Source organism: Acipenser ruthenus, chromosome 52 (assembly GCF_902713425.1).
Source record: "Acipenser ruthenus chromosome 52, fAciRut3.2 maternal haplotype, whole genome shotgun sequence".
Taxonomy (NCBI): Eukaryota; Metazoa; Chordata; class Actinopteri; order Acipenseriformes; family Acipenseridae; genus Acipenser; species Acipenser ruthenus.
In genome coordinates, this window is record NC_081240.1 from 1,135,099 (window position 1) to 1,149,181 (window position 14,083).

General features: G+C 42.3%; 1 protein-coding gene across 1 annotated transcript; it reads left to right on the top strand.

The window, feature by feature from the left end:
* Positions 1 to 543: 543 nt before the first annotated feature.
* LOC131722994 (tripartite motif-containing protein 16-like) lies at positions 544 to 8,749 on the top strand. The gene is made up of 6 exons (XM_059016251.1): positions 544 to 1,181; positions 3,682 to 3,777; positions 5,277 to 5,510; positions 5,658 to 5,817; positions 6,645 to 6,710; positions 7,813 to 8,749. Exons 1-6 carry the CDS (start codon positions 600 to 602, stop codon positions 8,343 to 8,345), a joined length of 1,671 nt encoding a protein of 556 aa, XP_058872234.1. The 5' UTR covers positions 544 to 599; the 3' UTR covers positions 8,346 to 8,749.
* Positions 8,750 to 14,083: the final 5,334 nt, after the last annotated feature.

Genomic DNA, 14,083 nt, shown 5'->3' on the forward strand with positions numbered 1-14,083 from the left:
ATAAAATAGTTTTAACTCATGGAATCAGCACTGTAATAAATGAGTATGTCAGTAACGTACACACCCTGTCTGATAACACTAGAACATGTCTAGTTCTCATAATATACAGCCTCCCCTGGACTGGAGGGACCACCCTTCACGTTCTCTTAGGGGGGTGAGCAGTTCAGACTCTGTGCCTCAAGCTTGCCCTGAACTGGAGGGAAGAAAGCAGTTGGTGCTCAGAGACAAGTTTGTGGTTGAGGACTTATGGACTTTGAGATGTGGATTAATACCCACGAAGATCGAACTCCACCAAACTCACTTCCCTTGTGAACTTCTGAGGATTGAGACCCACACAGAAGTGAAGGTCTAGTGCAGTCAAATACATGCTGTAGCTATAGAAGGGTTACTGTGACAATGCCATTCTCAAACTCCAGTCCCACTCACAACTCTCTCCTCTCCGCCCCTCTCACACTGATTCAGCAGTCTCTGCTCAGCCTGCTTGTCTAAACCTGGCCTCAGTCCAAAACCCCGCCTCTTAGAGCTTTACACAATTCCAGGAAATCAGCACAGTTTCATTTCTTGTGAAATAGTCAGTCTCTCTGTCTCACTGCAGCAAGATGGCTTCAAAAGTATGGTCAGAGGATCGGTTCAGCTGTCCAGTATGTCTGGATCTATTGAAGGACCCAGTCGCTATTCCATGTGGACACAGTTACTGTATGGGGTGTATTAAGAACTGCTGGGATCAGACTGATCATACAGGTGTCTACAGTTGCCCCCAGTGCAGAGAGGCCTTTACCCCAAGGCCTGTTCTGCGCAGAAACACCATGCTGGCCGAACTTGTGGAAGAATTAAAGAAGACAGGAATCAATCCTCGTCCTGCTCAAAGTTATGCTGGACCTGGAGATGTGCCGTGTGATTTCTGCACTGGGAGAAAGTTCAAAGCTGTGAAATCCTGTTTGACGTGCCTGGCCTCTTACTGTGAAACACACGTCAAGCCACACAGTGAGGTTACTCCATTAAAGAAGCACAAGCTGATCAATGCAATTGGAGATCTGGAGCAGAAGCTTTGTGCTGAACACCAAAGATTATGTGAGGTCTTCTGTAGAACCGATCAGATATTTATTTGCTGGTTGTGTGCAGACAAGAAACACAAGGATCATGATACAGTCTCAGCTGAGGCAGAAAGGAGTGTGAAACAGGTAAGGGTTTGAACCATTTCTTGTAGCTATCCTAGAAGATAAGAATTCCCAGGGATATTTAACATGTCTGTTTACTAGGTTATACAGTTTCACATTAGATCAGATTTTAATTGTATATTAAGAGCTATTTAAAGAGCCCTAGTTTTTTAATTGCTCTATCTAAACTATGATGTACTACAATGTATTTCAGGGTGTAACACGGGTGTTGTTATGGGTGTGGCTATCGCTGATTGACAGGAGAGACACAGGAGGTTTTCTTTGATACAAAAAACACAAAACATTCAAAACAAAACACTGCTTGAAAACAACTAGAAAATAAAAGATGACCAAACAAGAAAGGAGGTCCCGCTCCAGGAACAGTCTCCCTGACACCTCCTCTCTAGACTTGGGTGGGATTAAAATCCTGGATTTGAATATGCCCTGCCATATCTAGCACACACTTGATTGGCAAAACCATTATTTACAATCAAATAAAAACACACTGTTTACAAGTGCAGGACCTCAGCCCTGCCTCACAGGGTAAGAAGGATTTGTTCAGCTGTTTTGTGGTGCATTGGAATTTGTAGTGTAAAATTAGCATGATTTATATTCCTAGTGTTTTTATATGTATCTTGCGACTTAATAAAATCATAGATCAGTTTCATTGTTTAAGATATTATAGTTTAATTGGTAAAACTGTTTAAAAATGACATTCCCAGCAAAGCCGAGCACATAATTTATAAAAGCAAAAAAATGACCAAGATTAATTGAGAGGAACGTGAAGTTACAGAGAGAACTGCCAGTGACTCTCTCTACAGCACGGATAGTTTACGTGTTTTCAGGGTTTTGGTGCAGCAAAAGTAAATCAGACAAAAGCACCATTTCACTTTTAATTTGTAGTTCCCAACACTCTTATGAAGAAAAAATTAAATCCCTGTCATACAGTAAGAGACCCCAGGCACTTGTATCCACACATATGTATATTACAGGACATCCGAGTTTAATGACAATTAACGTGCATTGTCGACATGGAAATATACTGGGGAACACACTTATTGTGATGTCTGTATCATTTATATTAAAATATTTATTGATATTTTAAAATGAACTAGTCGCACGCATCACAGGCAAAAAAAACAGAATGAAATTGCAGACCCCAGTCCCTTTTATCCATGCATATGTATATCTGAAACAAAAACACAACTTATCAAAAGTGCCCAGTCTCTCTTGAGAGCAGAGATTTCTTTTGTTTAGTTGTTTTTTAGCAGAGATATCAAAAACGTTGACCGTTTAGAAGAATTGTTTTTATTGGTAAAGTGTTAATCTTTTTGTAAACATTTTTTGTTTATTTTACTTATGAAGGCTCAAAGTCAGTAGAAGGCGTAACTCAAATCCAGGTAGCTGAATTTGACACACTTTTACCTGATTAAAACAGATATGTTTAAGTTAGTTTAAAACTAAATGTAATAACCTATTTAGGATTTTCTTTGTTGAAATCTACAATTTCTTTCGCTCACCCTACTAGTCCCCTCTTTCCTTTGCTCTCTTCCACAGTGAAGTCCTTCTGCTCACGGGCTCATTCTTCAGGGGATTTTGTGTATTTAGGCATTTTTTACATTTCTTCACAATTTTCAATTCTGTTTTAAATTCCACGAGTGTGTGAATCCTCTCTATTGAACTGTAATATAGCTTTAAATCCCACGAGCAAGAACAACCCTCCGTTTCTAATTGTAATCTCGTTTTAAATCTCACAAGCGTGTGCAATCCTCCAATAGAAATGCAGGAATGTGCTGCCACTCAGTTTAAAGTATTCAGAATGAATCAATGATAGATTCAAGTCAGGAAGGAGGTTCATTGCCCGACTGCGCTGGGAAAGGTTGATATTTATTTATTTATTTATTGTTTTTCTTCTTAGGTTTTAAGTTATTTTATTGTATTTTTTCACATGGAAAGGGATGAAGTCAACGTGAATTGAGTAACCATGTCCAGTGTTTTTCTGGTGTTTATTGGGTATACACTGATTTCATTGTTTTGTATCAGGGCTGTTTTATCTGTGTTTATCAGATAAAACCAGAAATCAGAAGCTCTAAATATCCAGTTTCCTAGGTGCTTCACAAAACAAACATGTAACACATGCTAGATCAGCCATCTAGTTACTAGTAAGAAACAGTACCATCTAGTGGACAGCTACTGTGGATCAAATGTCTTTTTGTATTGCTTGCAGTTGTGCACTAGATGGTGTTGTATCTTACTACTATACACACATGTTGTCTGATCTAGTCTGTGCTACAGATGTCTATGGCGTGCAACTGGAACTGAAGAGCAAAATATATTCAAGAACAACTGAGAATTATTGCAAACATTGTAAAGAGGTAATGGGTACAAGAAAATAGAAAATATATATAAACTAAATGATTCTGTCAGTTTCAATAGCATACTTAAACAGGCCTGTGATTGGTGTGAAAGGATATCACTCAAAGCCCCATTAGAAATGTCACTGTGTCACTGTGTTTCTACACAGAAGCAACTGGGAGAGACACAGACAGAAATACAACAGAGAATCCAGGAGAGACTGAAAGAAATTGAGGAGCTGAAAAAGGCTGTGGAGTCACTGAAAGTGGGTATTGACAAGAGGGGGGGTATTATTATTATTATTACACCGTGTAACAATTTTTTTTTTTTTGGTTCCTGGGTAGTAAGTGTTATTTCCTAATTGCTTATGCCTCAAAAGTATAGAAAATGGCTATTATTCCCCACAAACTTTGCTTTTGTGACCAGAACAGTGATATTTTGAAATTTACCTATTTTCCAGAACATTCCAGATAGATTCAGTGCTGAGTAAACTTGGAGTAACTTCTAGAACTTTCTAGTAATATAAATAGTAGTATAAATACAGGGGCCTTAAGCCCACCAGTTCAGTTTAGTTCCAGCTGCCTAAGTGGATACATATCTGCATTTTTCTGAGATGGCATCAAGAGGCTGCAATGGTGGCATTCCTGATGGGTCTCCAAGGCGGTTTTACCAAGTTTCCCTGCTATCTTTGCCTTTGGGACAGCAGGGACACCAAGGCGCACTACCACAGGCGGGACTGGCCACAGCGGACCGATTTCTCTGTGGGGAGGAACAACGTCAAGTGGGAGCCACTGGTGGACCCCCGGAAGGTGCTGATGCCACCACTGCACATCAAATTGGGCCTTATGAAACAATTTGTCAGAGCTCTAGATAAGGAGTCGGCAGCCTTCAAGTACCTTCAAGACTTCTTCCCTAAGCTGTCTGAGGCAAAGGTCAAAGCCGGTGTCTTCGTCGGACCACAGATAAAGAAGATCCTGGAGTGCAATGAATTCCCCAAGAAGCTCACTAGTAAGGAGAAAGCGGCTTGGAACAGCTTTGTCGCAGTGGTTCAGGGCTTCCTGGGCAATCACAAGACCGAAAACTATGTGGAGCTGGTTGAGACTCTGGTGAAGAACTACGGCACAATGGGCTGTAGGATGTCCCTCAAAGTCCATATCCTTGATGCTCATCTTGATAAATTCAAGGAGAACATGGGAGCGTACTCGGAGGAGCAAGGCGAGCGCTTCCACCAGGATATATTGGACTTTGAACACCGCTACCAAGGACAGTATAACAAGAACATGATGGGAGACTACATTTGGGGGCTGATTCGTGAAAGTGATTTACAGTATAATCGTAAATCTCGAAAAACTACTCACTTCTAAATCTTTTGTAGTCATTTTTGTATTACTTTAGTATAAATACATGTTAATTTGGATTCATATGTTGTTTTTTCTGACTTTATGTGAACGAAAAGACACAAATTCGCCCGTTTTCTCATTGGAAATAGGTAAATTTCAAAATATCACTGTCCTGGTCACAAAAGCAAAGTTTGTGGGGAATAATAGCCATTTTCTATACTTTTGAGGCATAAGCAATTAGGAAATAACACTTACTACCCAGGAACAAAAATTGTGTAACATAGTGTTATTATTATTATTATTATTATTATTATTATTATTATCAGGTGAACTGGAACACATCTACAGAAGTTTACTGTCTATGCCTGATGTGTTTTTGATATCAATTCTAACCATGTCTCCTCTACTGTGTTCTTTCACTCAGAGATCTGCATGCATAGAAATAAAGGAAAGTGAGAAGATCTTTAAGGAGCTGATCCGATCCATTGAGAAGATCCACACTGAGGTTATTGAGCTGATTGGAGCTAACGAGAAGGCTGCAGTGAATCAGGCTGAAGGACGCATGAAGAAACTGGAGCAGGAGATTGCTGAGCTAAGGAGGAGAAACACTGAGCTGAAACAGCTTTCAGAGACAGAGGATCACATCCATTTTCTACAGGTAACATCACTGCTTGTTAGAAAATCCATAACTGGGACGGTTTCAGACAGACCTCTCCAATTGAATGAATCCTTGCTTTTCCCCAGGAATGTTTTGGACCCCATTCTGTTTCACTGAAAACTCCTTTTCTCCACTTTCTTCTTGTAGAATTTCCAGTCTCTCTGTGCCCCTCCTGAAGCTGGAGACTTACCCAGCGTTACTGTCAATACAGACATCTCTTTTGGGGCTGTGAGGAAAGCTGTATCTGAACTTAAAGACCATATTGAGGACTTCTGCAAGGGGGAATTAGTCAAAATAACCACAACAGGTTGGTGTGAAATAGATTCCTTTGGTAGAGATTTCTCAAATAGACCATGGCTATAGGAGGGACAGGACTTGCAAGACATTAATAAAGACCTTTTGCAGATTGCTGGCTATATAAATAATGTAGTATTGAGAAGGGGGGAGGCAGCAGAGAGGAGGAAGGAGTGAGGAGGCAGCAGGGAGGAGGGAGCAAGGAGGGCAGAGCAGGGAGCATTGGAGAGGGAGCATGGACGGAGAAGAGAGAATTAAGCAGGGAGCATGTAGGAGAGGGTGGAAGAGAGAGGAGGGAGCATGAAGGAGAGATCAGGGAGGAGACAGGAAGGAGGCAACAGGGATGAGGGAGCAGAGAGAAGGGAGCATGAAGACTGGAAGAGACAGCAGTGAGGAGGGAGCATGAAAGAGGGAGCACATAAGTGGGAGGAGTCAACATGGAGGAGGGAGCAGGGAGGTGGTAGGAGGGAGCATGTAGGATGGAACAGGTACTGATGAAGCAGAGAGGAGGAAGTGATGTGAGGATGGAGCAGACAGTGACTGCTGTATGTTTGATGCACAAGGGTGTCCTAATATGGAAGCAAATATATGTGATGGAGAGGAAGGAACACAAGACTCCAGTGCAGTGGCAGACGTGTTCACATTGACTTTGGCTGCTGCACCGATACGGAAGGAATACATATTCATTGTAATCATGAACATCTTGAAGTACGGATTTTTACATCCTGAAATGCCGTGAATAAGCCTTGTTTCTTTTCAGATTGCTGTTTGGAGTCTTGTGTGTGTTGTGTATTAATCCACATGTTTCAATTCTATTTCTCTCTCTTTTTTTCTGCCCAGTGAATGAAGTTGCAGTTTACAGTCTGCAGGCTCCAGAGCCAAGGAACAGAGCTGAGTTTTTAAAATGTAAGTCTGTTTTCACTGAAACATTTGATTGAAAGATGTGTCACTCCATTGAGAGAAGAGCTAACACTACAGAACAGGGAGGGGTGGAGCTTGAGGGCAGCAATTATTATTATTTATTAGTAATTGTGAAGCCATTAATCTACACTCCTCTCCAACAAGTATTGGTTCAGATGAATACATGCAGAATGACTGGGGGAGGGGCATTTGTTGCCTGTTTTTCCACTCAGACCTTTCTCTCCCTAAATATCTTGGTATCCCTGAATAGATAATCATCCCATCTTTAAATACATGTACAATGCATGTGAAACCAGTTGTGGGGTAAAATGAACAGCTATCCCTCCCAGTCATCCTGTGCTGGTAGTAAATGTATATTGCAGTATCACTGCACTTGTGGGATGGATTGCTCATTAAAATATTAGACAGATATTTGAAGAGTGGATGATATTCTATTGAAGATATTTAGTAAGCAAGGGGTCTGAGTGGGTAAAATGGCAACACATACCCTGTAGGAACATTAAGTGAACTGTAATTGTATGCAGAGCTGCATTTGATTGGTTCCAATTGAAGAAGTTTGATAAGATCGAGGAATTATAATGAACAAAACAATCAAACAGCAAGAGGGTTTAAAGGGTTCATAAGGTCCTTTGTATTTTATTGTGTTGCATGTTCCCATGTGTTGCTACAACTGTTTACGTGAGGTGTGTGTATTGTTTTAATTATTTTTATTTTTTTTACATTTTGACCACTTTTTTATACTTATAGATGGCTTCACATTTAACTGCATGGGCCTCTCAGAACTACATTTCCCATCATCCTCCTGCTCACATATGTAATTGAGATGGAATTACCAGTGAGCAGGAGGATGATGGGAAATGTAGTTCTGAGAGGTCCATGCCAGTCCATGGGAAGCCATCTTAAGGCAGGGAATGCAATTTAAAAGTTTAAAAAAGTGGTCAAAATGTATTTTAAAACATAATTAAAACAATACACACACCTTCCATAAACAGGATGTGAGGATGCAGCAGACAATGACTGTTGATTTTCTCAGTGATTTGACTTTTCTAACCGTCTCTCCTCTACCCGTCCTCTTCTCTTCAATCAGATTCCTGTCAGCTCACACTGGACCCCAACACAGCGAATAGAGAGCTCTGTCTGTCTGAAGGGAACAGAAAGGTGACACGGGGGGGAGAGACCCAGAGATATCCTGATCACTCAGAGAGATTTGATAGCTGGCCCCAAGTGCTTTGCAGAGAGGGTTTGTCTGGGACTCGCTGTTACTGGGAGATTGAGTGGAGTGGGGGATGGGCTTCTATAGGAGTCACATATAAAGGAATCAGCAGGAAAGGAGCGGATCATTCCTGTCTCCTTGGAGGCAATGACAAGTCCTGGAGTTTGCTCTGCTCTGGTTCCAGTTACACTGCCCGGCACAATAACAATCAAACTGCAATAACTGCCCCCCGCTCCCCCAGAATAGGAGTGTATCTGGACTTTAATGCCGGCACGCTGTCCTTTTATGGCGTCTCTGACACAATGACCCTCCTGCACAGATTCCAAACCACATTCACTGAGCCGCTCTATCCTGGGTTTAGGCTTCCTTATTATGGTTCCTCTGTAACAATCTGCCAGCTGAACTAGACTGTTTTGTGTTGTAAGAAACCCTTTGTATTGAACTCCCTGTCTGTCCTCTCCACTCCTCGGGTGAAGGGAATGTTCAATCTGACACAACTTTGGATGAAAGTTAGGGGGTAAAACGGCGCCACCTGCAGAGCGAAACAAGGTGAATTATTTGTTTTTAGCAATGAATGGATTTCATACGAAATAACAGTATTTAATTTCTTTTTTAAGAAATGTCATCCAATAGTCATGCTGTAACAGTTTTTAAAAAAGTCAACTTAAGTTTGCTTTATTGTACTGTGTGTGTTTGTTTTCTTTGATTTCCATAAAATGAGTTTTATGTTTATTTTTTAAGATTTTAGTAATGCGATTTAATAAAAAAAAATAATTTGATTAACTGTGACTTATTTATTAATACTCATTAACACAGTTTTTCAAATGAGAAAGAAAGAGATAGAGAGAGGGAATAAGAGAGAAAGACATATGGTAAAGCATAGGGAAGCATTGTAAAGCACAGAGAGGTCTGGTAAAGCATAGGGAAGCATTGTAAAGCACAGAGAGGTCTGGTAAAGCATAGGGAAGCATTGTAAAGCACAGAGAGGTCTGGTAAAGCATAGGGAAGCATTGTAAAGCACAGAGAGGTCTGGTGAAGCATAGGGAAGCATTGTAAAGCACAGAGAGGTCTGGTAAAGCATAGGGAAGCATTGTAAAGAACAGAGAGGTCTGGTAAAGCATAGGGAATAACTGTAAAGCATAGGGAAGCATAGGGAAGCAGTGTAAAGCACAGGGAGGTCTGGTAAAGCATAGGGAAGCATTGTAAAGCACAGGGAGTTCTGTTAATGCATAGGGAAGCATTGTAAAGCACAGAGAGGCATGGTAAAGCATAGGGAAGCATTGTAAAGCACATAGAGGCATGGTAAAGCATAGGGAAGCATTGTAAAGCATAGAGAGGTCTGGTAAAGCACAGGGAAGCATTGTAAAGCACAGAGAGGTCTGGTAAAGCATAGGGAAGCATTGTAAAGCACAGAGAGGTCTGGTAAAGCATAGGGAAGCATTGTAAAGCACAGAGAGGTCTGGTAAAGCATAGGGAAGCATTGTAAAGCACAGGGACGTCTGGTAAAGCATAGGGAAGCATTGTAAAGCACAGAGAGGTCTGGTAAAGCATAGGGAAGCATTGTAAAGCACAAGAAGGTCTGGTAAAGCATAGGGAAGCATTGTAAAGCACAGAGAGGTCTGGTAAAACAGGGAAGCATTGTAAAGCACAGAGCGGTCTGGTGAAGCATAGGGAAGAATTGTAAAGCACAGAGAGGTGTGGTAAAACATAGGGAAGTATTGTAAAGCACAGAGAGGTCTGGTAAAGCATAGGGAAGCATTGTAAAGCACAGAGAGGTCTGGTAAAGCATAGGGAAGCATTGTAAAGCACAAGAAGGTCTGGTAAAGCATAGGGAAGCATTGTAAAGCACAGAGAGGTCTGGTAAAACATAGGGAAGCATTGTAAAGCACAGAGAGGTCTGGTAAAGCATAGGGAAGCATTGTAAAGCACAGGGACGTCTGGTAAAGCATAGGGAAGCATTGTAAAGCACAGAGAGGTCTGGTAAAGCATAGGGAAGCATTGTAAAGCACAGAGAGGTCTGGTAAAGCATAGGGAAGCATTGTAAAGCACAAGAAGGTCTGGTAAAGCATAGGGAAGCATTGTAAAGCACAGAGAGGTCTGGTAAAACATAGGGAAGCATTGTAAAGCACAGAGAGGTCTGGTAAAGCATAGGGAAGCATTGTAAAGCACAGGGACGTCTGGTAAAGCATAGGGAAGCATTGTAAAGCACAGAGAGGTCTGGTAAAGCATAGGGAAGCATTGTAAAGCACAGAGAGGTGTGGTAAAGAATAGGGAAGCATTGTAAAGCACAGAGAGGTCTGGTAAAGCATAGGGAAGCATTGTAAAGCACAGAGAGGTCTGGTAAAACATAGGGAAGCATTGTAAAGCACAGAGAGGTCTGGTAAAGCATAGGGAAGCATTGTAAAGCACAGAGAGGTCTTGTAAAACATAGGGAAGCATTGTAAAGCACAGAGAGGTCTGGTAAAGCATAGGGAAGCATTGTAAAGCACAGGGACGTCTGGTAAAGCATAGGGAAGCATTGTAAAGCACAGAGAGGTCTGGTAAAGCATAGGGAAGCATTGTAAAGCACAAGAAGGTCTGGTAAAGCATAGGGAAGCATTGTAAAGCACAGAGAGGTCTGGTAAAACATAGGGAAGCATTGTAAAGCACAGAGCGGTCTGGTGAAGCATAGGGAAGAATTGTAAAGCACAGGGAGGTGTGGTAAAGCATAGGGAAGCATTGTAAAGCACAGAGAGGTCTGGTAAAGCATAGGGAAGCATTGTAAAGCACAGAGAGGTGTGGTAAAGAATAGGGAAGCATTGTAAAGCACAGAGAGGTCTGGTAAAGCATAGGGAAGCATTGTAAAGCACATAGAGGTCTGGTAAAACATAGGGAAGCATTGTAAAGCACAGAGAGGTCTGGTAAAGCATAGGGAAGCATTGTAAAGCACAGAGAGGTCTGGTAAAACATAGGGAAGCATTGTAAAGCACAGAGAGGTCTGGTAAAGCATAGGGAAGCATTGTAAAGCACAGGGACGTCTGGTAAAGCATAGGGAAGTATTGTAAAGCACAGAGAGGTCTGGTAAAGCATAGGGAAGCATTGTAAAGCACAAGAAGGTCTGGTAAAGCATAGGGAAGCATTGTAAAGCACAGAGAGGTCTGGTAAAACATAGGGAAGCATTGTAAAGCACAGAGCGGTCTGGTGAAGCATAGGGAAGAATTGTAAAGCACAGGGAGGTCTGGTAAAGCATAGGGAAGCATTGTAAAGCACAGAGAGGTGTGGTAAAGAATAGGGAAGCATTGTAAAGCACAGAGAGGTCTGGTAAAGCATAGGGAAGCATTGTAAAGCACAGAGAGGTCTGGTAAAACATAGGGAAGCATTGTAAAGCACAGAGAGGTCTGGTAAAGCACAGGGAAGCATTGTAAAGCACAGGGACGTCTGGTAAAGCATAGGGAAGCATTGTAAAGCACAGAGAGGTCTGGTAAAGCATAGGGAAGCATTGTAAAGCACAAGAAGGTCTGGTAAAGCATAGGGAAGCATTGTAAAGCACAGAGAGGTCTGGTAAAGCATAGAGAAGCATTGTAAAGCACAGAGCGGTCTGGTGAAGCATAGGGAAGAATTGTAAAGCACAGGGAGGTCTGGTAAAGCACAGGGAGGTCTGGTAAAGCATAGGGAAGCATTGTAAAGCACAGGGAGGTCTGTTAATGCATAGGGAAGCATTGTAAAGCACAGAGAGGCATGGTAAAGCATAGGGAAGCATTGTAAAGCACAGAGAGGCATGGTAAAGCATAGGGAAGCATTGTAAAGCACAGAGAGGTCTGGTAAAGCATAGGGAAGCATTGTAAAGCACAGAGAGGTCTGGTAAAGCATAGGGAAGCATTGTAAAGCACAGAGAGGTCTGGTAAAGCATAGGGAATAACTGTAAAGCATAGGGAAGCATAGGGAAGCAGTGTAAAGCACAGGGAGGTCTGGTAAAGCATAGGGAAGCATTGTAAAGCACAGGGAGGTCTGTTAATGCATAGGGAAGCATTGTAAAGCACAGAGAGGCATGGTAAAGCATATGGAAGCATTGTAAAGCACAGAGAGGCATGGTAAAGCATAGGGAAGCATTGTAAAGCACAGAGAGGTCTGGTAAAGCATAGGGAAGCATTGTAAAGCACAGAGAGGTCTGGTAAAACATAGGGAAGCATTGTAAAGCACAGAGAGGTCTGGTAAAGCATAGGGAAGCATTGTAAAGCACAGGGACGTCTGGTAAAGCATAGGGAAGTATTGTAAAGCACAGAGAGGTCTGGTAAAGCATAGGGAAGCATTGTAAAGCACAAGAAGGTCTGGTAAAGCATAGGGAAGCATTGTAAAGCACAGAGAGGTCTGGTAAAACATAGGGAAGCATTGTAAAGCACAGAGCGGTCTGGTGAAGCATAGGGAAGAATTGTAAAGCACAGGGAGGTCTGGTAAAGCATAGGGAAGCATTGTAAAGCACAGAGAGGTGTGGTAAAGAATAGGGAAGCATTGTAAAGCACAGAGAGGTCTGGTAAAGCATAGGGAAGCATTGTAAAGCACAGAGAGGTCTGGTAAAACATAGGGAAGCATTGTAAAGCACAGAGAGGTCTGGTAAAGCACAGGGAAGCATTGTAAAGCACAGGGACGTCTGGTAAAGCATAGGGAAGCATTGTAAAGCACAGAGAGGTCTGGTAAAGCATAGGGAAGCATTGTAAAGCACAAGAAGGTCTGGTAAAGCATAGGGAAGCATTGTAAAGCACAGAGAGGTCTGGTAAAGCATAGAGAAGCATTGTAAAGCACAGAGCGGTCTGGTGAAGCATAGGGAAGAATTGTAAAGCACAGGGAGGTCTGGTAAAGCACAGGGAGGTCTGGTAAAGCATAGGGAAGCATTGTAAAGCACAGGGAGGTCTGTTAATGCATAGGGAAGCATTGTAAAGCACAGAGAGGCATGGTAAAGCATAGGGAAGCATTGTAAAGCACAGAGAGGCATGGTAAAGCATAGGGAAGCATTGTAAAGCACAGAGAGGTCTGGTAAAGCATAGGGAAGCATTGTAAAGCACAGAGAGGTGTGGTAAAGCATAGGGAAGCATTGTAAAGCACAGAGAGGTCTGGTAAAGCATAGGGAAGCATTGTAAAGCACAGAGAGGTCTGGTAAAGCATAGGGAAGCATTGTAAAGCACAGAGAGGTCTGGTAAAGCATAGGGAAGCATTGTAAAGCACAGAGAGGTCTGGTAAAGCATAGGGAAGCATTGTAAAGCACAGAGGTGTGGTAAAGCATAGGGAAGCATTGTAAAGCACAGAGAGGTCTGGTAAAGCATAGGGAAGCATTGTAAAGCACAGAGAGGTCTGGTAAAGCATAGGGAAGCATTGTAAAGCACAGAGAGGTCTGGTAAAGCATAGGGAAGCATTGTAAAGCACAGAGAGGTCTGGTAAAGCATAGGGAAGCATTGTAAAGCACAGAGAGGTCTGGTAAAGCATAGGGAAGCATTGTAAAGCACAGAGAGGTCTGGTAAAGCATAGGGAAGCATTGTAAAGCACAGAGAGGTCTGGTAAAGCATAGGGAAGCATTGTAAAGCACAAAGAGGTCTGGTAAAGCATAGGGAAGCATTGTAAAGCACAGAGAGGTCTGGTAAAGCATAGGGAAGCATTGTAAAGCACAGAGAGGTCTGGTAAAGCATAGGGAAGCATTGTAAAGCACAGAGAGGTATGGTAAAGCATAGGGAAGCATTGTAAAGCACAGAGAGGTCTGGTAAAGCATAGGGAAGCATTGTAAAGCACAGAGAGGTCTGGTAAAGCATAGGGAAGCATTGTAAAGCACAGAGAGGTCTGGTAAAGCATAGGGAAGCATTGTAAAGCACAGAGAGGTCTGGACTCTAACCCTGGGCTTGAGACTCAGCTCAGTGATTTGGATTCCTGAACAGCTTCTTAGTAAAGGTATTATTCAGCATGCCGCCGCACCGTGAACTAATAAGAAAAGACTTTCAGTACCTGGCAGGCTCTTGTGACATATCAGGAGGGTCATTCTCTTTACTCCTTCTTCTTCTCCTTGGAGTCGGGTCCATGCCTCTCTCTACTGAATCACTCGTTCCTCAGTTAGCTGGGTTTCTCCTCTGCAACACAATTGAAACAAGTCCGTTGTTAAAGAGTACAGCGCTTCAAATGTCAT

Excerpts from the sequence above, each read along its gene's own strand:
- LOC131722994 (XM_059016251.1), top strand. The coding sequence starts at position 600 with ATGGCTTCAAAAGTATGGTCAGAGGATCGGTTCAGCTGTCCAGTATGT. Across the intron at positions 1,182-3,681 it reads CAGAAAGGAGTGTGAAACAG|AAGCAACTGGGAGAGACACA; the intron begins GTAAGGGTTTGA and ends GTTTCTACACAG. Across the intron at positions 5,818-6,644 it reads AGTCAAAATAACCACAACAG|TGAATGAAGTTGCAGTTTAC; the intron begins GTTGGTGTGAAA and ends TTTTCTGCCCAG.